This window comes from Macaca mulatta, chromosome 20 (assembly GCF_049350105.2).
Source record: "Macaca mulatta isolate MMU2019108-1 chromosome 20, T2T-MMU8v2.0, whole genome shotgun sequence".
Taxonomy (NCBI): domain Eukaryota; kingdom Metazoa; phylum Chordata; class Mammalia; order Primates; family Cercopithecidae; genus Macaca; species Macaca mulatta.
Window position 1 is genome coordinate 62484460 of NC_133425.1, and position 24204 is coordinate 62508663.

The 24204-nt window shown below is 50.3% G+C and overlaps 1 protein-coding gene, 1 long non-coding RNA gene and 1 pseudogene across 10 annotated transcripts in view; 2 read left to right on the plus strand and 1 right to left on the minus strand.

Moving 5' to 3' along the window:
- LOC114674438 (cocaine esterase-like) lies at positions 1-11270 on the plus strand (annotated as a pseudogene). The gene is made up of 12 exons (XR_003725544.2): positions 1-354; positions 5214-5418; positions 6368-6509; positions 7369-7502; positions 7584-7842; positions 8256-8354; positions 8630-8773; positions 8895-8975; positions 9248-9392; positions 9809-9946; positions 10447-10519; positions 10983-11270. The product of XR_003725544.2 is annotated as a cocaine esterase-like (transcript).
- Positions 9449-17666, minus strand: LOC144337627 (uncharacterized). Its single transcript, XR_013410997.1, has 5 exons — positions 17527-17666; positions 14347-14552; positions 12686-12808; positions 12069-12199; positions 9449-11146 (listed from the first exon to the last, which is right to left on the minus strand). It is a non-coding gene; the product is annotated as an uncharacterized LOC144337627 (long non-coding RNA).
- The window catches only part of LOC695543 (cocaine esterase), a 12403-nt gene continuing 5725 nt past the window's right edge, over positions 17527-24204 (plus strand). For 3 of the 8 annotated variants that reach the window (XR_013410996.1, XM_077984151.1, XM_077984150.1), the window contains exons 1-2: positions 17557-18311; positions 23246-23450. Coding sequence is in view for 7 of the 8 variants with exons in the window: in XM_077984151.1 (XP_077840277.1) it covers positions 18236-18311; positions 23246-23450 (281 nt within the window). In the remaining variant the exon portion in view is untranslated. Of the gene's footprint in view, positions 18591-23245; positions 23451-24204 lie in introns of all 8 variants that reach the window. The other 5 variants (XM_077984154.1, XM_077984155.1, XM_015126353.3 and 2 more) reach the window with 4 other exon arrangements.

The window sequence follows — 24204 nt, forward strand, 5'->3', positions numbered from 1 at the left end:
CGGCCCGTTCCCAGGATGCCAAAGGGGCCCCGGCAGAAGGCAAGTGGCCGTGCCCGGCCCTGCCTGCCACTAGATGCTCACCCATCTATGACTGCTCAGTCCTGCTCTCCTACCAGACCCACCTTTCCCCGCAAAGCCAGCGCACCCCACCCACTCTCTGCCTAGTCCAAACTCCAAGGCTGAGCGAGGCACTGATCCACGGCTGGAACGACTCGGGGCAGCCTCTGGGTGAACAGCAGCGTGTACATCGGCAGCGAACCGAGACCAGCGAGCCGACCATGCGGCTGCACCGACTTCGGGCGCGGCTGAGTGCGGTGGCCTGTGGGCTCCTGCTGCTTCTAGTCCGCGGCCAGGGTGAGGCTCCCGCGGAGGGGCGACAGGGACCGGGCTCAGATCTGCCAAATGCTGCGGAGGCAGAACCTGACAGTGCGGGAGGGAAGGTGCTGGGAGGTGGGAGCTGGTGTAGATGACAGCGTGGAACTTGTGAGCCCCACGCGATGCCTCCCAGCCGCCCGAGGTGGGCTTCTAGAAGCGCAGAAAGGGTCTGGCTGCGGGACACCACAGCGAGGAACCAGCACAGTACAGGGGACCCAGGAGTGCCGGGACTTGTCAGGCCAGGTCGGCAGCTCTGGGTCTGAGTGGGTGAGGGATTGGGGGTGCGGGGATTCAGTCCATTTCCCTCTTAGGATTGTGGCCGTAGCCAGTGCTGCCGGCCGATAATAACAATAACAGTTTCTCGCAGCATCTGGCTCTGAGTGTGTGGCGTCCTTGGCCAGGGGGGCGCCCTGACCCCTGCAAAGGGGCCTCAGACAAGATTAGTGGTCCTTGGGGAACAGAAGCCCCCAGGGGCCAAATCCTAAAGGGGATCCAAAAGGCTGCAGTGGCTGGGAGTGATTGGCTCACACTTGCAATCCCAGCACTTTGGAAGGCCGAGGGGGAGAATCGTCTGAGCCCAGGAGTTGGAGGCCATCCTGGGCAATATAGTGAGATTCGGTGTGTACAAAATATTTAAAGAAATTAGTGGGCTGTGGTGGCCTGTGACCTGTAGTCCCAGCTACTTGGGAGGCTGAGGTGGGAGGATCACTTTAGCAGGGGAGGTTGAGGCTGCAGTGAGCCTTCATCACACTAATGCACTCCAGCCTGGGTGAAAAAGCAAAAATCTGTCTTAAAAAAAAAAAAAGTCAAAGAGCTCATGGTGTCCCTGATACCATTTACCTCATCCTGGGCAAGGACACAGCTTGGCTTCCAGGGCAAAGGTGATGGCTTTGTGTGCCTGCCAGGCTTCTCTAGGCATTTTTCAGAAGCTCCGGGAGTGTTTCGGGCTTTCGTCCTCTCACCCGAAACTCTCCTAAGTCTATGATCTGACTGTCTCTCCTGAGCCTTTCCCAATTTAATCTGCCCAGGTGGAGTCCATACACCCCCCGCCCCCGCCCCATGGTGCACTCCCGCAGGGCTTCCTCCCGTGTCTGCCCTTCACCACATTCTAGAATTCACCAGGAGCCCAGGCATGAAGATTTGCCTGACCTCACAGATGGCTAACTTTTAAAATATTTTGGGCCAGGCACAGTGGTTCACATCTGTTATGCCAGCACTTTGAGAGGCAGAGATGGGAGGATCACCTGAGGCTAGGAGTTAGAGACCAACTTGGGCAACAAGACTCGTCTCTACCAAAAAAAAAAAAAAAAGCGTCAGGCATGGTGGCACACACCTGTACTCCTAGCCACTAAGGAGGCTGAGGTGGGAGGATCTCAAGCCCAGGAGGTAGAGGCTGCAGAGAGCTGTAATCACACTACTGCACACCAATATGGGCAACAGATGGAGACTTTGACACATATATATATATATATATATATATATACACACAAAATTTTGGATTGGACCGACATTCAGAAAAAATAATTGACAAGCCATAGGAGTGTACAGGTGATGTGTGCTGTACTCTTTTTACCCAACCAGTCTTAGTTTCTCCTCAGGGGCCATTAAAGTCCCCATGGCGCACATTCGAAACTGCCTGTTCACACTGCAGTAGACACAGTGCCCAGCAGTTTACACAGGAACAGATGTGTGTACTTGTCCTTGATTTTCAACTAAACAGTCATAAACTCACCCACTTTCTGGGGCAGGGCTTTTCCACTTTCTAACACATAGGGTGGCCTCCACACACCCCTACATGGTAGAGCTTCTTCATACTGATTAATGGAAGGGCTTCTCTCAAGGATGAAGCAAGTAATGAATCTTTTTATTACATGAGTTGATGTAACAGGTCTCTAACCAGGGACATTTCAGCAGGTGATGTCCTTTGCTGTAACAACCATCAGGCATCAGTGGCCACAAGGAATTACCTGGATAGACATCCCCTCCAGCAAGGAATTGTGTGCAGGAGCGTGTTACTGGGGAGAGGAGTGGGCCTTTTGACTTGGAGACATTGTTAAAATGTCCTGTCTGGTGCCTGTAAATGTCTACTGAGCCCGGCCTCACCCACACCAGGTGGCATCAAACATGTTGATCCATGTTAAACTGACAGGTGTAGGGTGGCATTAGCTCCCTAAGGCTGTTTTCATTTTTTGATTTTTTTTTTTTTTTTTTTTCTTGAGACAGGGTCTCACTCTGTCGCTCAGGCTTGAGTCCAGTGGTGCCACCTTGAGATACTGCAACCTCTGCTTCCCGGGTTCCAGCGATTCTCATGCCTCAGCCTCCCAAATAGCTGGGTCTACAGGCACGTGCCACCACGCTCAACTAATTTTTGTATCTTTTGGTAGAGATGGGGTTTCACAATGTTGGCCAGGCTGTTCTCGAACTCCTAACCTTAAGTGACCACCTGCCTCGGCCTCCAAAAGTGCTGGGATTACAGATGTCAGCCACCACGCCTGGCCTATTTTTTGACTTTTTATTATGGAACTGGGCTCAGATGCTACATAGCAGAACCTGAGATTCCAAAAGGGAAGGTGCCAGGCAGGTGGGAGCTGGTGGGAATAACTGCAGCAGGTGAATCTCCCTGAGGCAGAGAGAGGGTCAAGGCTGCTAGAGGGCTGCACAGCACCAAGGGATGAGCCAAGTCTGAGGTAGAAAGAGTAATGTACCAAATCCAGCGTACCCATTGTCCACCTTCAGCAATGACAAAGATCTTGTTTTTGTTTTCGTTTTAAATCAGCTTTCTCAGGTTGAATATAACCGGGTGTTTTCTGGATGGCCACCTCCCCCTTGCACCGTTATTTGAAACAAATCCCAGACATCAGACCATCTGTAAATTTTTCATCATGTCCTACTAAAAGAAAAGAAGCCGGGCGCGGTGGCTCAAGCCTGTAATCCCAGCACTTTGGGAGGCCGAGACGGGTGTATCACGAGGTCAGGAGATCGAGACCATCCTGGCTAACACGGTGAAACCCCGTCTCTACTAAAAAAATACAAAAAACTAGCCGGGCAAGGTGGCAGGCGCCTGTAGTCCCAGCTACTCGGGAAGCTGAGGCAGGAGAATGGCGTGAACCCGGGAGGCAGAGCTTGCAGTGAGCTGAGATCCAGCCACTGCACTCTAGCCTGGGCAACAGAGCCAGACTCCGTCGCAAAAAAAAAAAAAAAAAGAAAAGAAACATATATATATGTACTTGTGTATTTCCACAACATAATATGTTCTCAATTTAATCAAATATATAGTCAAATGTTCTTTAATGTTTATAAATGATACTTGTATTAAAACAAATTTTTTAAAAATAAATCAGGATTAAATAAGGTTCATACTTTGCAAATTGGTAGTTTTTTTTTTTTTTTTTTTGAGATGGAATCTCACTCTGTCACCCGGGCTCACTGCAACCTACATCTCCAGGTTCAAGGGATCCTCATGCCTCAGCCTCCCAAGTAGCTGGAATTATAGGCACGTGCCACCACGCATGGGTAATTTTTCTATTTTTAGTAGAGACAGGGTTTCACATGTTGACCAGGCTGGTTTCGCACTCCCGACCTCAGGTGATCCACCCACCTTGACCTCCCAAAGTGATGGGATTACAGGTGTGAGCCTCCATGCCTGGCCAATTCTCTCGGATTTATACTTAGGAGTGGAATTGCTGAGTCATATGGCAACTCTATGTTTAATCTCAGAAAAACTGCCAAACTGTTTTCCAAAGCAGCTGCACCATTTTACCTTCCCAACAGCAATGTATGAAAGTTCTAAGTTTTCCACATCCTTACCAACACTTCTTCTTATGTGTCATTTTTCTGTGCTTCTTGAATCTCTTTCAGTCTTCAGATTTACCCTCTGTGTCTCTTTTATGTTCTTTCTAAATTTTGTTGCATGTTGAAGAGACCATTTTATTTGTTCTGGAGAGGATCCCACCATTTAGGTTTTGCTGATTGCATCCCAGTGGTGTCTTGTAACTGTTCTTCTGTCCCCTGTCTTCCCTCTAAACTTGTATTTATATTTTAGAGGCATAATCAGATTTGGGTTTTAGGTTTTATTTTGTTTTGCTTTTGGAGGGCTACCCTCCCTCCTTGATCCCCACAGCAGATAGGCTGCCTTTTTTTTTTTTTTTTTTTTGAGACAGGTTCTCACTGTGTCACCCAGGCTGGAGTGCAGTGACCCGATCATGGCTCAATGTAGCCTCAACCTCCCAGGCTCATACAATCTTCCCACCTCAGCTTGCCAAATAGCTGGGACTACAGGCATGCGCTACCTTGCCCTGCTAATTTATTTTCTTGATTTTTTTGCAGAGACAGAGTCCCACTAGGGTCCCCAAGCCAGCAGCTGTGCTTTCTATGTCCCAGTCACAGCCATACTTCTCTCTTGTAGCTCTTTTCACCAACATCACTCATGGTTTGGAGGATGCTTTCTTTATGTCATTTCTTGCCACCTTGGACATGACATCCCTGAGGACAGGAACCTTGCCTGCCCAATTCCCACCATCATCCTACTGTCACATGACCTGGCACACAGTTGAAAGGACACTCTAGTCCCAACAAGGGCATGTGACCCTTTGTTTGAAGGTCCTAGGGCTGAATGATGATGTCAGGCCCCGAGAAGCCTCAGCCTGGTAGGATGGAGACAGGCCCAGGAAGGCAGAGCGGGAAGAGAGTGTTACAGGCAGGAAGTTCATAAAGCCCGTGTTTATAGATCAGGATCCCTTGAGCTGAGCTGAGGATGGCAAGGAGGCAGCAATACCAACAGTATGGGAGGGCAACCGATTGGACAGACCCAGCTGTGATATCTGTCTCTCTGCCCACAGGCCAGGACTCTGCCAGTCCCATCCGGACCACACACGCGGGCCAGGTGCTGGGGAGTCTTGTCCATGTCAGAGGCGCCGATACCGGGGTCCATACCTTCCTGGGAATTCCCTTTGCCAAGCCACCTCTAGGTCCGCTGCGATTTGCACCCCCTGAACCCCCTGAATCTTGGAGTGGTGTGAGAGATGGAACCACCCATCCGGATGTGTAAGCTCTCCCAGGGGTCCAGGGAACTCCAAGCCCTGGGGCAGGGGTGGAGGTACTCTGAGCTCAGCTAGGCTGCAATTGTCATGTCACCTAAACCCCCACAGCCAGTTTTCCTTCTGAGTTTCGTGGATTCCCACGTGCATTTTTCCAATGAGCATGCTGAGGCTCGGGAGGGTGAATAACTTCTCAGACTCCTGGCTCAAGGCTTGGCATTTGGGAGGCATTGGCTCCAGGTGCTGAAGGGAGGGGCAGAGACACAGCTCTCCCCAGATTCTGGTTATGCCAAGCTTTCTCTGCCACCAGTGGCAGGTGTCTCTGGGAAAGTTTCGATGTAGCTCTATGAACCTTGTAGGAGCCCCTAACTCTAGTGGCAGATGTTGCAAATAGCTGAAGAGAACAGTAGTGGTAGCTTCCTGGGGACCTGCACTCTCCACAGTCACTGTGTCCACCGACTGGGCCAGGAGCCATTGGCCAAGAGACGTGTATATTTTTCCTACTGGAGGCCATGTGGGAATGATGAGTTTTTGAGAGTTTAGACTTGGGATGAGAGACATCCCACTGCCCTTCTCATGAGAAATTAACATCCATTCACTCATGTAGCACACATGTGTGGGCTACTCCCCTGTCCCAGGCCTGAGGGGGTACGGCGATATAGTGGTGAATGTCAACACATGTAGCCAATGGTTCTCAGAGAAACCCCTGAGAGTCAAGGTTTCCAGTGTCGGGAGGAATGATACCCAAGGTCCTCAATGACCTCGAGACCTCCCTGGAAGTCCAAGCTCCATCCCAGCTTCCCCAGAGCCTGTGGCCTGTAACTTGGTGGGAAGGGATTTTTGAGAGGGATCATGTGTGGGCAGGGTATTGTGAGAGGGGCTGAGGGTGGCTGGGGGCACATCTGAACCCAGGGTCTGATGCGGCCGCTGGACTGATTGTTTGCTCTGGTTACCAGGTGTCTTCAGGACCTCACCACAATGGATTCAGAGGTTCGGAACCAAGTCAATGTGACCATCCCTTCCGTCTCCATGTCCGAGGACTGCCTGTACCTCAGCATCTACACGCCGGCCTACAGCCACGAAGGCTCTAACCTACCGGTGGGTGTCAGGCCACAGTTCACTGGGAGTTGGAGGACAGTTCTGCAAGAAGCTGGAAAGGACAATATTAGCTCAGGCCCTGCTGCAGAGGGGACCATACTGAGAAACTTCTCACTGTCAGGTCCAGGAAATGCTCCTTACCCAGGCTGGGCAGCTGGCCCCTGGACATGGGGTCACAGAGTTCTGGCTGCTGCCAGAGGTCAAAGGCTGTGGCTCTGGGCTGGACCCAGGACTCACCCAGCCAACTCACACCCAGGACATCCACTCAAGTGCCCAAGGGCTGCACCTTGAGGTTACCAAGAATCCCAGCCATGGATAATCTGTTGGGCCTATGAGAATGGGCACACATAAAATTTTTTTTGTTAGAGGTGGCATCATGCTCTGTTTCCCAGGCTAGAATGCAGTGGCATGAACGTAGCTCTCTGTAGCCTCGAATTCCTGGACGATCCTCCCATCTCAGCCTCCTGAGTAGCTGGGACTGCAGGCCTATGCCACCATGCCTGGCTAATTTTTAAAACATTTTCTGTTGAAAGGGGGTCTAACTATGTGCTTCAGGCTAAGGACATTTTTGATTAATGTTCATGTGGAGCCGTCAGGGAGACGCCCCTTTTCTTTCCACTTTGGTGAGTTTTCTGGGACAAATGAAACCAGGCTTTGATACGAGAGGTCAATCCAAAAGATGTGAGGCCTAGTCTTCCTGATAGATCCTGGGTACCTAGTCTGTGACTCACGTAATGAATTTGTGCTGGAGTTCTAATGGGGAGGTAGGCAGAGGCAAAGCACTGGTTGGTCTAGGTAGTGGCCCTGGTGGGGTTCTGGCTGGGTAGGAGCATCGTGGTAGCTGCCTTGATTTCCCCAGGTGATGGTGTGGATCCACGGTGGTGGGCTTGCTTTTGGCATGGCTTCCATGTATGATGGTTCCATGCTGGCCGCCTTTGAGGACGTGGTGGTGGTCACCATCCAGTACCGCCTGGGTGTCCTGGGCTTCTTCAGGTGAGACTAAGGCTGGTCTGGGCCATGGGGGCTGAGCGGGGCCAGGACAGCCCTGTGATCCCTGTCCCTGCTACTTCTCAGCACTGGAGACAAGCATGCAACTGGCAACTGGGGCTACCTGGACCAGGTGGCCGCACTACGCTGGGTCCGGCAGAATATCGCCCACTTTGGAGGCAACCCTGACCGTGTCACCATTTTTGGCGAGTCTGCGGGTGGCACAAGTGTGTCTTCGCTTGTTGTGTCCCCCATGTCCCAAGGACTCTTCCATGGGGCCATCATGGAGAGTGGCGTGGCCCTTATGCCCTGCCTCATTGCCAGCTCAGCAGATGTTATCTCCACGGTGAGTGCCCTCAGCTGTGGAGGCCTAGGCCTGCTACCTCCCCTTCTGTCTGTTAAGTGGGGATGACAAGGGCCATCGGGGAGCATGCCCCAGGAGCTGCCACCTACCTTGGAATTGCTGGGGGGCTCCAGGGTCAGAATGCACATCCTTCTGCCATTGCGGAGGCCAAGTTTGTTCTGTGGCCTCTGTGCAAAGTTGGCACCCTAGGGATCCCCATCATGAGGGGAACCATCTAGGCAGATGGGATGGCTCCTATGTCTGCGACTTCTGAGTTGGAACAGTGTCAGAACTGCAGGAATTCATACGCAGTACCCTGTGAGATTTGGGGTGTCCCTGTTCTTGGCCAGGGCCTTGGGCAAACTCCTCTTCTCTACTCGGAAGGATGAGCCAGCCCCTGCCTGGTCCCTTTGCAGGTGGTGGCCAATCTGTCAGCCTGTGGCCAAGTTGACTCTGAGGCCCTAGTGGGCTGCCTGAGGGGCAAGAGTAAAGAGGAGATTCTTGCAATTAACAAGGTTGGTCTAAATGGATGTGGGTGTAGAGGAAGGGGTGCAAGAGACATGGGGCTGGCAGGTCTGCATGGTCCTCATATTCCCTGGGCACATTACCTTATTTGCCTGCCGGGGTATCATAGCCCTGGGTGGAGACTGAAGGTTGGTGCATGCCCGAGCCAGGCATTGATTGGATATGAGCATCCGGGGATGAACCGGGAAGGAGTGGAAGGTACTCAGAAGGCATTGGAAGATGTCTGGGACCCAACCTTCTTCCCTGACCTTGCATTTCCCCTCAGCCTTTCAACATGATGATCCCCGGAGTGGTGGATGGGATCTTCCTGCCCAGGCATCCCCAGGAGCTGCTGGCCTCTGCTGACTTTCAACCTGTCCCCAGCATCATTGGTGTCAACAATGATGAATTTGGCTGGATCAACCCCAGTGTAAGGTCCAACCCAAGCTGTCAAGTGCCTGGGGAGCCCATCTGGTAGTGGGGGGTGTTCAGGGCTTCATAGCTCCAGGCTCATCCCATCCCCAACTATAGACTCTCTCCCGGCCACCCAGGACACAAGTATCTATGACACCCAGAAGGAAATGGACAGAGAGGCCTTCCAGGCTGTTCTGCAGAAAATGTTAACGCTGATGGTAAGGCTCCTGGGGTCCCTCGCCAACGGAGAAGGGCTCCTCTCCTGTCCTGAGGCAGAGGAAATTCAACCCCCAGATACCCTGCCTATGTAGTGACCCCCATGAGCAAAGGCCCGAGTGTGTGTGTGTTTGGGGGTGGGGTCACCTCAGAGCCTCACCTTTGCTCCCACTTCCTGCTACATCTCACGGTCCATCTCCCCAAGCTCGAGGCCACCTCCTCCCTGCCCCTGACATCCAGCCTAACCTGCCTCTTCCTGATCCACCTGGGGTAGATGTTGCCGCCTACATTTGGTGACCTGCTGATGGAGGAGTACATTGGGGACAATGGGGAGCCCCAGAACCTCCAAGCCCAGTTCCAGGAGATGATGGCAGACTCCATGTTTGTGATCCCTGCACTCCAAGTAGCACATTTTCAGCGTGAGTATATTTGGACCTAAGGCCTGACTGGCAGGGGTACAGCTCAGGACTGTGGGTCCCAGGTAAGACCTGCTGCTATCCAGGTCCCCACTCATGTTTATTGGGCTCTGCGGACACTTGAGGTACATCACTGCAGTAAATCCTCACGGCTAGCCCAAGAGACAGACATTTCCCCGTTTCACAGATGAGGAAATTGAAGTTAGGGACCTTCAGTGACTTGCCCAAGATGATACAGCTAAGAAGTCCGAGGCCATGATTTATCCCAAGTCTCTTCCTCTGCTCCTGCCCCAGCCTGGGGCTCCACACCCCACTGTCCAGATTCCAGCCAGCTTTGGACCTGGGTATCTTATCCCCATGGGTGAGGCAAGAAGTCTTCAGGGGAGGGGCCACTGTGTCACGGGCTGTCCACCCCACAGGTTCCCGGGCCCCTGTGTACTTCTATGAGTTCTAGCATCAGCCCAGCTGGGTCAAGAACATCAGGCCGCCGCACGTGAAGGCAGACCATGGTGATGAGCTTCCTTTTGTTTTCGGAAATTTCTTCTGGGGCAACTATGGTGAGTCTTCTTCGTTTCCCGGGAGGTGGGCTGGGTCCCTGGCTGGGTCCCTGAGGGGTGATTAATTGTCCTCACTGCCCAGATAAGGAAACTGAGGCTCAGAGACAGGATGAGATCAGGCGTTCAAGATTTTACAGCTCCAAAGGCTGTGCCAGGATTAGAATTCATGACCCTTCAGACTGTGGCCTGTGTTCCCTCCATCCCTCCCCACCCTTGGGTGTCTGCCTGGTGCAGAGCAGGTTTTCAGGATGTTTGTTTCTTCAATGACTGCCAGTGACAGAAGGGAGAAGGGGCCTTCAGGGCCAGGAAGGATGGAGTCAGTCAGAGCCTGGGCTAAGGGGAAAGTTTGGAAAAGGGGAGGACTGGCTTCTGAGGGCGGTGGGAGAAAAAGCAGAGAAGCGGGACTGGGGACCAAGGGCTGGGGGGTCATGGACAAGCTCCACCTGGGATGCTGAGGTGGGCCATCCTGACCAAGACACATGTCCCCTTCCTCTCTGCAGTTAAATTCACTGAGGAGGAGGAGCGGCTAAGCAGGAAGATGATGAAGTACTGGGCCAACTTTGCTCGAAACGGGTGAGATGGCACACCCCTGCCTCAACCTCCCCGGGTTGGGGGGCTTGTGCCCATCCAGCAATCTCCTAGTCTGGGGTGACCTCATGAGCACACCCACATCCTTAATCACATGATAGCCCCTTCCCCAGCCGCGGGACCCACTTGGACAGGGTGGGGGTGCCGTGGGGCAGTGGACACGCTCCATCTCCCCGCTCTACTTGGAGGGTGGGCACCAGGGCTGTGCCACCGTCAGGGTCTCCCTCCCAGAGAGAGGGACACATCAGAGCCAGCCACCCCGCCCCCACTAGAGCTGACACTAGCTGGAGGGAATTTGTTTCCTGTTTCTGGAAGATGCCCCCCTCACTCCCCAAGCCCACCTGGCCTGCTTGGCTGCCTTGCCTGACCAGACTCCAGGTGCTCAGGTCTGGGCTCCAGGGGCTCAGAATGACCTTCGTATCGCCCTGCTGGGACGGCATGTCTACAGGAACCCCAACGGCGAGGGTCTGCCACACTGGCCGCTGTTCCACCAGGAGGAGCAATACCTGCAGCTGAACTTACAGCCTGCAGTGGGCCGGGCTCTGAAGGCCCACAGGTTCCAGTTCTGGACGACGGTGCTGCCCCAGAAGAAGATGCAGGAGCTCGAGGAGCCTGAAGAGAAACACAGAGCTGTAGCTCCCTGTGCCAGGGAGGAGGGTTTGGGCTCGCTTTCAGGCGAGTGTCAGCCTGCTGTGCCCACACACACCCACTGAGGAGAAAGAAGTTGATTCCTTCATTCACATAGCCATTCATTCATTCTTCCGTCCATCCATTCAGAAAGCATTTATTAAGAATTTACTCAGGCATGAGGGTTCATATATGTAATCCCAGCTATTGGGGAGGCTGCGATGGGAGGATGGCTTGAGGCCAGAGGTTTGAGACCAACCAGGGCAATACAGTGAGACCCCTTCTCAAAAAAAAAAAAAGAGAGAGATTAGAAATTAATAGGAAAGGTTTGAGCTTCAAGTCAGTGACAAGTAAAAAAGATTTTTAAAAAGCAAAGAAAACAAAATATAAGGAAAAAAACTCTGAGAAAAATAAAAATAAAAAATGAATAATAGGCCAGGCACTGTGGCTCATGCCGTAATCCCAGCACTTTTGGGAGGTCAAGGTGGGCAGATCTCCTGAGGACAGGAGTTTGAGACCAGCCTGGCCAACATGGTAAAACCGCATCTCTACGAAAAATACAACAATTAGACGGGCACAGTGGTGCACACCTATAATCTCAGCTACTCAGGAGGCTGAGGCAGGAGAATCACTTGAACCTGGGAGGCAGAGGTTGCAGTGGGCCAAGATTGTGCCACTGCACTCCAGCCTCGGCAAGAAGAGGAAGACTGCGTTTGAAAAAAAAAAGAGAGAGAGAGAGACTAGAAGAAGCTACTGCATGATGTTAGTTACCAAGTCTGCCATGGGTCCTGTCTTGTTAGACACACTCGATAGATCCCACCACTGAGCTGTGGATGGGCAAACCCCAGTGGAAACCCACCCTCCCCAACACCCCACTGAGCGCTGGGCCCCATCCTCCCTCCCTCACCTCCACCTTCTCCCTGCCTTCTCTCTTCTCTCCTCTGAGCCCCCAGGCCTTTCCCATTTTGAGGGAGGTGTTTGAAGAATGTTGCCCACACCTGAGCGTGAGAAGCCTATTCCTGTTCATCCGTGAGAGGTCTGAAAAAATAAAAATAAATTCCAAAAAAGCCTCTATCTGCCTCTCCACAAGCCCCAAGTGATCCTATATCTGTGAGTGGCCAGTAGGGAACCTGGATACCGGAATCCTAGTGTCTTAATCCATTCAGCTGCTATAGCAAAACTACTACCGGCTAGGCTAGGCGCAATGGCCCACACCTATAATCCCAGCACTTTGGGAAGCCGAAGTGGGCGGATCACTTGAGGCCAGGAGTTTGAGACGAGCCTGGCCAACATGGTGAAACCCTGTGTCTACTAAAAATACAAAAATTAGCCAGGCTTTGTGGTGCACACTTAGAATGTCAGCTACCCGGGAGGCTGAGACACAAGAATCACTTGAACCCAAGAGGCAGAGGTTGCAATGAGTCGAGATTGCACCACTGCACTCCAGTCTGGGCAACAGAGAGAGACCCTGCCTCAGAAATAAATTTAAATAAATAAATAAATAAATAAATAAATAAATATTACCGGTTAGGCCAGGTGCGGTGGCTCATGCCCGTAATCGCAGCACTAGTGGAGGCTGGGGTGGGCCTCCTGAGCTTGAGCCCAGGAATTCGAGACCAGCCTAGGCAGCATGGAGAAATGCCATCTCTACAAAAAAAAAGCAAAATTATTTGGATGTGGTGGCACACACCTGTAGTCTCAGTTACTCAGGAGGCTAAGGCCAGCGAATCAGTGAGCCTGGGAGGTCAAGGCCACAGTGAGTCGTGATTCCACTGTAGCAGGACGAGCCGCAGACAAAACTCCTCAGACACCGGAGTAAAGAAGGAAGAGGCTTTTATTCGGCCGAGAGCGTCGGCAGACTCGCGTCTTAAGAGCCGAGCTCCCCGAGCAAAAAATACTTGGCCTTTTTAAAGGCTTACAACTTTAAGGGGTCCACGTGAAAGGGTCGTGATAAATCGAGCAAGCGTGGGAAACGTGACTGGGGGCTACATGCATCAGCTAACAGAACAAAAAGTTTTACAATGCTTTTTTCATACAGTGTCTGGACTTTACAGATAACACAAGTAGTTTAAGCCAGGGGTTGATGTTATTATTATTACTTTGTTTAACTCCTAGGGCCGGGTGGTGGTGCCAAGGTTGTCTGGCTATTTATCTTACTTTTGTTTCTTTCTCGCTTTCCTCCTGTCTTGTGAACTTTGCAAGGTGGGGGGAGGAGGGCAGCAGGAGTAGTAGTGGTCTCCTTCCTTATCCCCACCTTTGAGAATTTTCACTAATTAGTGGGAGTTCTCACTTTTATTTTTACTTTCTGAGTCTCTTTGCAAGACAGAACGATAGTGTTTTATGTCATATACTTGTGCTGAAGTTTTCTGATGAACCATGGTAGCTACAAAACCTTCTTTCATTTGAAGGAACAAGTGTAATACACAGGGGAGCAGCAAGCAACTTTCTATTATCAGTAACATACTTATAATGAGGTGTTAAATTTTTATAGCTGGAAACTGTTTTCTAAATGAAGACCTAGGATCAAACCTGTGTTAAACTTGTACAGGCACATGTATCAACTTTGTCATGTCCTAAGCAGATTAGTTTTGTCACTGGGTCTGAAAAGCTTTTTCTTAGCGAGTAACACAGTTTTTTTTAGTAACAAGTTTTTAAGAGCCAGATGCTTGAACTCAGGGCATCTGTTTGGGGAAAGAGTTAAAGTAAAGTTATCTTGAGGCATTAACTCTTTTGCTTCTCAAGGCCATTGGTCTCTTATGTTAGCCTTTTTATAAACACAACATGAAGAAATATCTAGGCTGCCAGCAATGTTTTCAGCCAACTGAGCAAATAGGTTTTTTTCTGTTTTTACTAAAGAAAGAGGTTCTACTAAGGAACCTCTAAAGGAAGAGGTTTTGGTAACTTCTGGTTTATATGTTTAAAGAATGACTGTAAGACTCGGAATTGTTGCTGGACTGAACAGGTCTGGGTTTTCTAAGTAGTAAATGTACAGTGGGGACACCTTATATAGGTGTTTCTTCTAGCGTGGTTATGGGGAGTGTAACAACAAAACAATGTACAGCATATTCATATCCAGCAAGGGTAAAAGAGGTCCTCACTTGGGGAAAAGGTTGAACACAGCGACAGAACAATAGGAAAACAGTTAGTATCGTGGGAAAACTATTAAGATTTTTAACTACATTTACTTGCTTGATGAGTCCTCAAGCTTCGGCCGTGTGTAGACTAGTCAGCCTCCGGCGTGTGACTAGAGCAGGGCTGTTGTCCTCAGCAGCAGCTTGGTCTCGTCTCAGAATCAGTCGGGTTGGATGATCTGCGTCCTGCTGGCCGGTCCACTTCTCCTGAGCTGCCGGTGTTAGCTGACTGTGGTGGATCCAAGACACAACACCTGCAACTTTAACAGCAGTGGGAGTGGACAAGGTTACAGTATAGGGCCCATCCTATATGGGTGCTAGAAAAATTAGATTTTACTTTAAACAGAGTCACTAGATTTAAAGGGGTGTCAGGTTTTTAGGCATTTTCATTTATTTAATTATGAACACTTTGTATGGCTATTTTTAAAGCCTGCATTTGTTTTCTTAAGGTTAATTTCTTTAGTTTCTGGAGGTCACCTTTAATTTGACCTATGATTTGGGGGTGGCCGACCAAACAAAATTTTATAGGGCAAATACCTAGTTTGTTTGGTGGGGGTGCACCTGACTCAGAGGAGGACCATAGGCAAAAACCTGATTTTTATCTTAAATGAGCAAACAAGCGCTAGCATGTACAATAGTCTCCAGCATGGGGCAGTTCTGCAAAGTCTATAAGCAAGTTTTCACAAGGTATGGCTCTTTTTACTGTTTAAGTTTCTTAGAGGAGGGGTTTTTCTCCCCACCCCCCCCCATCCCCCCGTTTGTAACTCTGTTTAGTGGCTTAGCCTTCAGTGAGAAATTGGAATCCAGATACGGCAGAATCTTGCTGCTTTTAACTTCTAATGTGACCATGGGCTCCTGGGAGCCTAATGAGAAGGTGCTTAGTCTGCCCCAGTCTTTATATTCTTCAGCTCCTGTCAGTCTGATCAGATCAGTGTACTGAGTAGTGACACCTGACTCCGGATCTTCCCACTGAAAGGCAAACAGCTTCTGGCTCTCAGGGGCTAATCTGAAGCTAAAGAAAGCGTCTTTCAGGTCCAAGCAGGTGAACCAGGTGTCCTCAGCTGGCAGCAACCCCAACAATGTGTACGGGTTAGGTACCGTTGGATGTAAAGTCACTGTGGCTTGATTAACCACGCACAAATCCTGTACTGGCCTGTAGTCCTTGGTCCCTGGCTTGGGAACCGGCAGGAGGGGAGTATTCCATGGACACTGACAAGAAACTATAATTCCAAAGGTTCTCAGGTGCTTGAGATGGACCTGGATACCTTCAAGAGCTTCTCTGGGGACTGAGTACTGTTTTTGCCTAACCGGCTGTGCCCAGGCTTAACTTCTGTAAGTACGGGGGCTTGGTTGATGGCCAACCCTGGAGGGCTGTCTTCTGCCCACACTTTTGGCCACCGCTTAGCTAGAGCTGGTCTTATCTCTTGGCTCAGCTCAGTTAAGAAAAGTCTCCATTCTTCCTCTCAGGGTACCGTAAGGGTCATAATGACTCCCGTTCCAGGTCAGTTTAGCAGCAAAGAGCCGTGCTCTGACAAAGAGATAGCGGCTCTCAGCTTGCTAAGCAAGTCCCTTCCCAACAAGGGCAAGGGACAGTCAGGCATGTACAAAAACTGGTGAATCACTTTATGTCCTCCTACAGTACAAGTCTGAGGGAAGCAGAAAGCTTGCTTTGCTGAAACCCCCGTGGCTCCAATTACCTCAATAGTCTTTTTGGATAAGGGAGCAACTGGGGTGGTTACTACAGAATGTTCAGCACTGGTGTCTACAAGAAAATCAATGTCTTTACACCCGACTGTCATCCTGACCATAGGCTCTCTGGGGGCACTTGAGCCGGGTCCCCCTCAGTCCAATAACCCTTCTGCCAGGTTGAGCAGGGCCCCTTCCTCCTTGTCTGGAGCCTCCTGCTCTGAGTCTCCTTGTTTTCCTTTTAGCTGAGGGCATTTGTTCTTCCAATGTCCCATTTCTTTACAATAAGCACACTGGTTACTCTCAGGGGCATTTGTACCCCAGTTTTGGGTCATAAACCAGCTGCCAAGGGAGGGGTTTCTCCCGAGGCTTCACCTCCTCTCTTGTCTACTCTGGGTGGCCTAGGGATATGTTTGTCTTGCGGAGGCACAAGCACTGTGGGCTCAAGAGTGGGGAGCCTCTCTCCCTGGTAAAGGGAGGGCACCACTGGGATCACTGGTGCCATCTCCTGCAATGGATCTTTTGATACTGGGTCGACAGAACTTCAGGAGTTGATTTCCCTCGGTGAGTGGAGCGGGATCCTTCCTTGGCTGTCTGTCCCTTTGCTACTAGCACTGCTGCTGCCTGCCCTCTTAGCCACTGTGGGAGGTCTAGCACCAGTTGTAACCAAGTGTCTATGTATGGGAACTGGTCTGAGTGTCCTGACTCACCAGTTACCTTGTGCCATACCTTAGAAGCAAGGAACCTGTCCAGGCTTCCTTCTGATGGCCAACCCACTTCTAATGTTGGCCAATCTATTTCACACAAAGTTCTAAGTTTTCCTGGTGTCATAGTAACCCCAGAGTCTCCATTAAATCCCTTCTTAAAATGTTACAACATAGTTCCTAGCGGAGTGGGCTTACTTTGTCTCTGACCCATGTTTCCTCGAGACAAAACACCACGCTCACACCACATGCACACCACAAAACAAAGAACGGGTAAAAAGGGTGCATACACACCTTTTCAGTTTATACCAAACCAGAATCAAAACCAAAATCAGAGTATCCAGAAATCCGAGCCAGGTCAAAACCAAAACCAAAGTATCAAACAATTCCACTCAAGTCAAAAACAAAAACCAAAGTATCAAGCAATCAATTCAAGTGAAAAACAAAAACAGGCCGGGCGCGGTGGCTCAAACCTGTAATCCCAGCACTTTGGGAGGCCAAGACGAGCGGATCACAAGGTCAGGAGATTGAGACCATCCTGGCTAACACTGTGAAACCCCGTCTCTACTAAAAAATACAAAAATCTAGCCGGGCGAGGTGACAGGCGCCTGTAGTCCTAGCTACTTGGGAGGCTGAGGCAGGAGAATGGCACAAACCCGGAGGCGGAGCTTGCAGTGAGCTGAGATCCGGCCACTGCACTCCAGCCTGGGCGACAGTGCCAGACTCCGTCTCAAAAAAAAAAAAACAAACAAACAAAACCAAAGTGCCGGTACAGGCACGCCCTGGGTGATCAGGCCATGCTTCCACTCAAATGGAGTGGGCAAGTTCCAAAGACTAGTCTTACCAAGTTGCAGATGTCCAGACTTAAAGTGCCAGTTCCTTCCTGGTGTTTAGCCACTGTGTTGATCCTCCACAGGGGCCTGCTGTGCACTGCTAGGAGGAGGCATTCCACCCGGGCAATTGCCTACACGAGAGCGCTCTCAGGATCCGCATGGCTCAAGCTGGCCAGAGTCCCACGAAGGGATGCTCTACAGGGCAGGCATAAGCTGCCTAAGGGGCTGCCTCGACCATCTGTTAATCACCTCGCTTCCCGGTCAGGGAACCAAGAAATGTAGCAGGACGAGCCGCAGATAAAACTCCTCAGACACCGGATTAAAGAAGGAAGAGGTTTTTTATTCAGCCAGGAGCCTCGGCAGACTCGCGTCTTAACAGCCAAGCTCCCCGAGAAAGAAATATTTGGCCTTTTTAAAGGGAGAGGCTGTAGAAACCGCGCAGCCCGTTCGGAGGATGCTAAAGGGGCCTGGGCAGAAGGGAAGTGGCCGTGCCCGGGCCTGCCTGCCAGCCACTAGATCCCCACCCATCTATGACTGCTCAGTCCTGCTCTCCTACCAGACCCACCTTTCCCCGCAAAGCCAGCGCACCCCACCCACTCCCTGCCCAGTCCAAACTCCGAGGCTGGGCGAGGCACTGATCCACGGCTGGAACGACCCGGGCAGCCTCTGGGTGAACAGCAGCCTGTCCGCGGACAGCGAACCGAGACCAGCAAGTTGACCATGAGGCTGCACGGAATTCGAGAGCGGCTGAGTGCGGTGGCCTGTGGGCTCCTGCTGCTTCTAGTCCGCGGCCAGGGTGAGGCTCCCACGGAGGGGCGACAGGGACCGGGCTCAGAGCTGCCAAATGCTGCGGAGGCAGAACCTGACAGTGCGGGAGGGAAGGTGCCTGGGAGGTAGGAGCTGGTGGAGATGACAGCGTGGAACTCGTGAGCCCCACGCGACGCCTCCCAGCCGCCCGAGGTGGGCTCCTAGAAGCGGAGAAAGGGTCTGGCTGCGGGACACCACAGCGAAGAATCAGCAGAGTACAGGGGATCCAGGAGCGCCGGGACATGCCAGGCCGGGTCGGCAGCTCTGGGTCTGAGTGGGTGAGGGATTGGGGGTGCGGGGATTCAGTCCATTTCCCTCTTAGGATTGTGGCCGTAGCCAGTGCTGCCGGCCGATAATAACAATAACAGTTTCTCGCAGCATCTGGCTCTGAGTGTGTGGCGTCCTTGGCCAGGGGGGCGCCCTGACCCCTGCAAAGGGGCCTCAGACAAGATTAGTGGTCCTTGGGGAACAGAAGCCCCCAGGGGCCAAATCCTAAAGGGGATCCAAAAGGCTGCAGTGGCTGGGAGTGATTGGCTCACGCTTGTAATCCCAGCACTTTGGAAGGCCCAGGGGGAGAATCGTTTGAGCCCAGGAGTTGGAGGCCAGCCTGGGCAATATTAGTGAGACTCGGTGTATGCAAAATATTTAAGGAAATTGGTGGGCTGTGGTGGCCTGTGACCTGTAGTCCCAACTTCTTGGGAGGCTGAGGTGGGAGGATCACTGTAGCAGGGGAGGTTGAGGCTGCAGTGAGCCTTCATCACACTACTGCACTCCAGCCTGGGTGAAAAAGCAAATATCTTTTTCAAGAGAAAAGAGCCAAAGAGCTGTTGTGTCCCTCACGCTATTTATCTCATCCTGGGCAAAGGTACAACTTGGTTTCCAGGGCAAAGGTGACGGCTCTGTGTGCCCGCCAGGCTTCTCCCGGCCCTTATCAGAAGCTCCAGGATTGTTTCCGCCTTTGGTCCTGTTACCTGAAACTCTCCTAAGTCTATGATATGACTGTCCTCCCAACCCTTTCCTAATTTAATCTACCCAGGTGGAGTCCATACTCCCCCTGCCCCATGGTGCACTCCCGCAGGGCTTCCTCCCATGCCTGCCCTTGACCACATTCTAGAATTCACCAAGAGCCCAGCAGGAAGATTTGCCCGGCCTCACAGACGGCTACCTTTTAAAATATTTTTGGCCAAGCACAGTGGCTCACACCTGTTATCCCAGCACTTTGAGAGGCAGAGATGGGAGGATCACTTAAGGCTAGGAGTTAGAGACCAACTTGGGCAACAAGACTTGTCTCTACCAAAAAAAAAAAAAAAAAAAAAAAAAAAAGAGGCATAGTGGCACACACCTGTACTCCCAGCTACTTAGGAGGCTGAGGTGGGAGGATCTCAAGCCCAGGAGGTGGAGGCTGCTGTGAGCTGTAATTGCACCACTACACTCCAGCCTGGGCAACACATGGAGACCACGTCTGGGAAAAAAAAAAAAAAAAAAAAAAATATATATATATATATATATATACACACACACACACACACACACACACACAGAGGAAATTTTGGGTTGGAACCACATTCAGGAAAATTATTGACAAGGCATAGGGTACAGGTGATGTGTGCCATCCTCTTTGGTCCCAACCAGTCTTGGCTTCTTCTCAGGGGCCATCAAAGTCCCCATGGCACCACACACAGTGCCCAGAAGTTTACACAAGAACAGATGTGTGCACTTGTCCTTGATTTTAATCTCAACAGTCATAAATTAACCCACTTTTGGGGCCAGGCTTTTCCACTTTCTAACACATAGGGTGGCCTCCACACACCCCTACATGGTAGCGCTTCTTCATACTGATTAATGGAAGGGCTTCTCTCAAGGATGAAGCAAGTAATGAATCTCTTTATTACATGAGTTGATGTAACAGGTCTCTAACCAGGGACATTTCAGCAGGTGATGTCCTTTGCTGTAACAACCATCAGGCATCAGTGGCCAGTGGCCACAGGGAATTACCTGGATAGACATCCCCTCCAGCAAGGAATTGTGTGCAGGAGCGTGTTACTGGGGAGAGGAGTGGGCCTTTTGACTTGGAGACATTGTTAAAATGTCCTGTCTGGTGCCTGTAAATGTCTACTGACCCTGGCCTCACCCACACCAGGTGGCATCAAACATATTGATCCATGTTAAACTGACAGGTGTAGGGTGGCATTAGCTCCCTAAGGCTGTTTTCATTTTTTGATTTCTTTTTTTTTTTTTTCTTGAGACAGGGTCTCACTCTGTCGCTCAGGCTTGAGTCCAGTGGTGCCACCTTGAGATACTGCAACCTCTGCTTCCCGGGTTCCAGCGATTCTCATGCCTCAGCCTCCCAAATAGCTGGGTCTGCAGGCATGCACCACCACGCCCAGCTAATTTTTGTATCTTTTGGTAGAGATGGGGTTTCACCATGTTGGCCAAGTTGGTCTTGAACTCCTAACCTCAAGTGATCCACCCGCCTCAGCCTCTAAAAGTGCTGGGATTACAGACATCAGCCACCATGCCTGGCCTGTGTTTTGACTTTTTATTATGGAAATGGGCTCAGATTTCTCAAATCCTACAGAAGCAGAACCTGAGATTCCAAAAGGGAAGGTGCCAGGCAGGTGGGAGCTGGTGGGAATAACAAGGGCAGGTGAACCTCCATGAGGCACAGAGAGGGTGAAGGCTACTCGAGGGCTGCACAGCACAAAGGGATGAGCCAAGTCTGAGGTAGAAAGAGTAGTATAACAAATCCAACATACCCATTGTCCAGCTTCAGCAATGATAAAAATCTTGTTTTTGTTTCTGTTTTAAATCAGCTTTCTCAGGTTGAATATAACCAGTGTTTACTGGAAGGCCACCTCTCCCTTGCACCATTATTTGAAGCAAATCCCAGACATCATATCATCTGTAAATTTGTCATTATGTCCTAGTAAAAGAAAAAAAAATATGTATGTATGTGTGTGTTTCCACAACATAATATGTTCTCAATTTAATCAAATATATAGTCAAACATTCCTTCATATTTATGATTTAAAAAATCAGGATTCAAATAAAGTACATATTTTGCAAATTGATAGATGATCTTTCTTTCTTTCTTTCTTTCTTTCTTTCTTTCTTTCTTTCTTTCTTTCTCTCTCTCTTTCTTTCTTCCTTTTTCCTTTCTTTCTTTCTTGTTTTTTGAGATGGAGTCTCACTCTGTTGCCCAGGCTCACTGCAAACTCCACCTCCCAGCTTAAAGGGATCCTCATGCCTCACCTTCCGAAGTAGCTGGAATTACAGGCACATGCCACAACACCTGACTAATTTTTGTATTTTTAATAGAGACAGGATTTCTCCATGTTGACCAGGCTGGTTTCGAACTCCTGACCTCAGGTGATCCACCCACCTCGACCTCCCAAAGTGCTGGGATTATAGGCATGAGCCTCCATGCCTGGCCAATTCTCTTGGCTTTATACTTAAGAGTGGAATTTTTGGATCACATGGCAACTCCATGTTTAATCCCCTGAAAAACTGCCAGACTGTTTTCCAAAGCAGCTACACCATTTTACCTTCCTACCGGCAATGTATGAAAGTTCCAAGTTTTCCACATCCTTACCAACACTTATTATCATATGTCATTTTTATGTGTTTCTTGAATCTCTTTCAGTCTTCAGATTTACCCTCTGCCTCTCTTTTATGTTCTTTCTAAATTTTGTTGCATGTTGAAGAAACCAGTTTATTTGTTCTGGAGACGATGCCACCATTTAGGTTTTGCTGATTGCATCCCAGTGGTGTCTTGTAACTGTTCTTCTGTCCCTTGTCTACCGTGTAAACTTGTATTTATATTCTAGAGGCATAAGATTTGGATTTTAGGTTTTATTTTGTTTTGTTTTTTGGAGGACTACTTCACATGTGGTGCTGTGTACTTCTGATACAAAATATGTAACGTCTGATTGTCTTGCTTTTTGTGATACCACAAAATGAGTGGTTGACATCACAGTGAAAATTCAATGTGCATTTCTCTTACTATGAATGAGGTAATGCTCTCTTTATTTGAGACAGACTGATTTGTATTGCTTATTCTAAACATATTCTTATACTACTTTGTTTTTGCATGGCTGCCATATTCTTTGTTTGTAGAAATTCTTTATCTATTAAGAGGACTGACATTCTCTGTTAGGTGATTTTCAGTCACTTCCTCCCTCCGTGATCCCCACAGCAGATAGGCTGTTTTTTATTTGTTTGTTTGTTTTTGTTTTTGTTTTGAGACAGGTTCTCACTCTGTCACCCAGGATGGAGTGCAGTGATGTGATCATGGCTCACTGTAGCCTCAACTCCCAAGCTTAAGAAATCCTCCCACCTCAGCCTGCCAAGTAGCTGGGACTACAGGCATGTGCCACCACACACAGCTAATTTATTTTCTTCATTTTTTTGCAGAGACAGAGTCCCACTAGAATCTCCAAGCCAGCCTCTGTGCTTTTTATGTTCCAGCCACAGTCACACTTCTCTCTTGTAGCTCTTTTCACCAACATCACTCATGGTTTGGAGGATGCTTTCTTTATGTCATTTCTTGCCACCTTGGGCATGATATCCCTGAGGACAGGAAACATGCCTGCCCAATTCCCACCATCATCCTACTGTCACATGACCTGGCACACAGTTGAAAGGACACTCTAGTCCCAACAAGGGCATGTGACTCTTTGTTTGAGTGTCTTAGGGGTGAATGATGGTGCCAGGCCCCAAGGAGCCTCAGCCTGGTGGGATGGAGACAGACCCAGGGAGGCAGAGTGGGAAGGGACTGTTACAGGCAGGAAGTTCGTAAAGCCTGTGTTTATATCAGGATCCCTTGAGCTGAGCTGAGGGTGGCAAGGAGGCAGCAATACCAACAGTATGGGAGGGCAGCTGATTGGTCAAACCCAACCATGATGTCTGTCTCTCTGCCCACAGGCCAGGACTCTGCCAGTCCCATCCGGACCACACACGCGGGCCAGGTGCTGGGGAGTCTTGTCCATGTCAGGGGCGCCGATACCGGGGTCCATACCTTCCTGGGAATTCCCTTTGCCAAGCCACCTCTAGGTCCGCTGCGATTTGCACCCCCTGAGCCCCCTGAATCTTGGAATGGTGTGAGAGATGGAACCACCCATCCGGCCATGTAAGCTCTCCCAGGGGTCCAGGGAACTCCATGCCCTGGGGCAGGGATGGGGGTGCACTGAGCTCAGCTAGGCTGCAATTGTCATGTCACCTAAACCCCCACAGCCAGTTTTCCTTCTGAGTTTCGTGGATTCCCACGTGCATTTTTCCAATGAGCATGCTGAGGCTCGGGAGGGTGAATAACTTCTCAGACTCCTGGCTCAAGGCTTGGCATTTGGGAGGCATTGGCTCCAGGTGCTGAAGGGAGGGGCAGAGACACAGCTCTCCCCAGATTCTGGTTATGCCAAGCTTTCTCTGCCACCAGTGGCAGGTGTCTCTGGGAAAGTTTCGATGTAGCTCTATGAACCTTGTAGGAGCCCCTAACTCTAGTGGCAGATGTTGCAAATAGCTGAAGAGAACAGTAGTGGTAGCTTCCTGGGGACCTGCACTCTCCACAGTCACTGTGTCCACCAACTGGGCCAGGAGCCATTGGCCAAGAGACATGTATATTTTTCCAACTGGAGGCCATGTGGGAATGATGAGTTTTGGAGAATTTAAACTTGGGATGAGGGACATCCCACTGCCCTTCTCATGAGAAATTAACATCCATTCACTCATGTAGCACACATGTGTGGGCTACTCCCCCATCCCAGGCCTAAGGGGGTACAGCGATATAGTGGTGAATGTCAACACATGCAGCCAATGGTTCTCATAGAAACCCCTGAGAGTCAAGGTTTCTGGTGTCGGGAGGAATGATACCCAAGGTCCTCAATGAC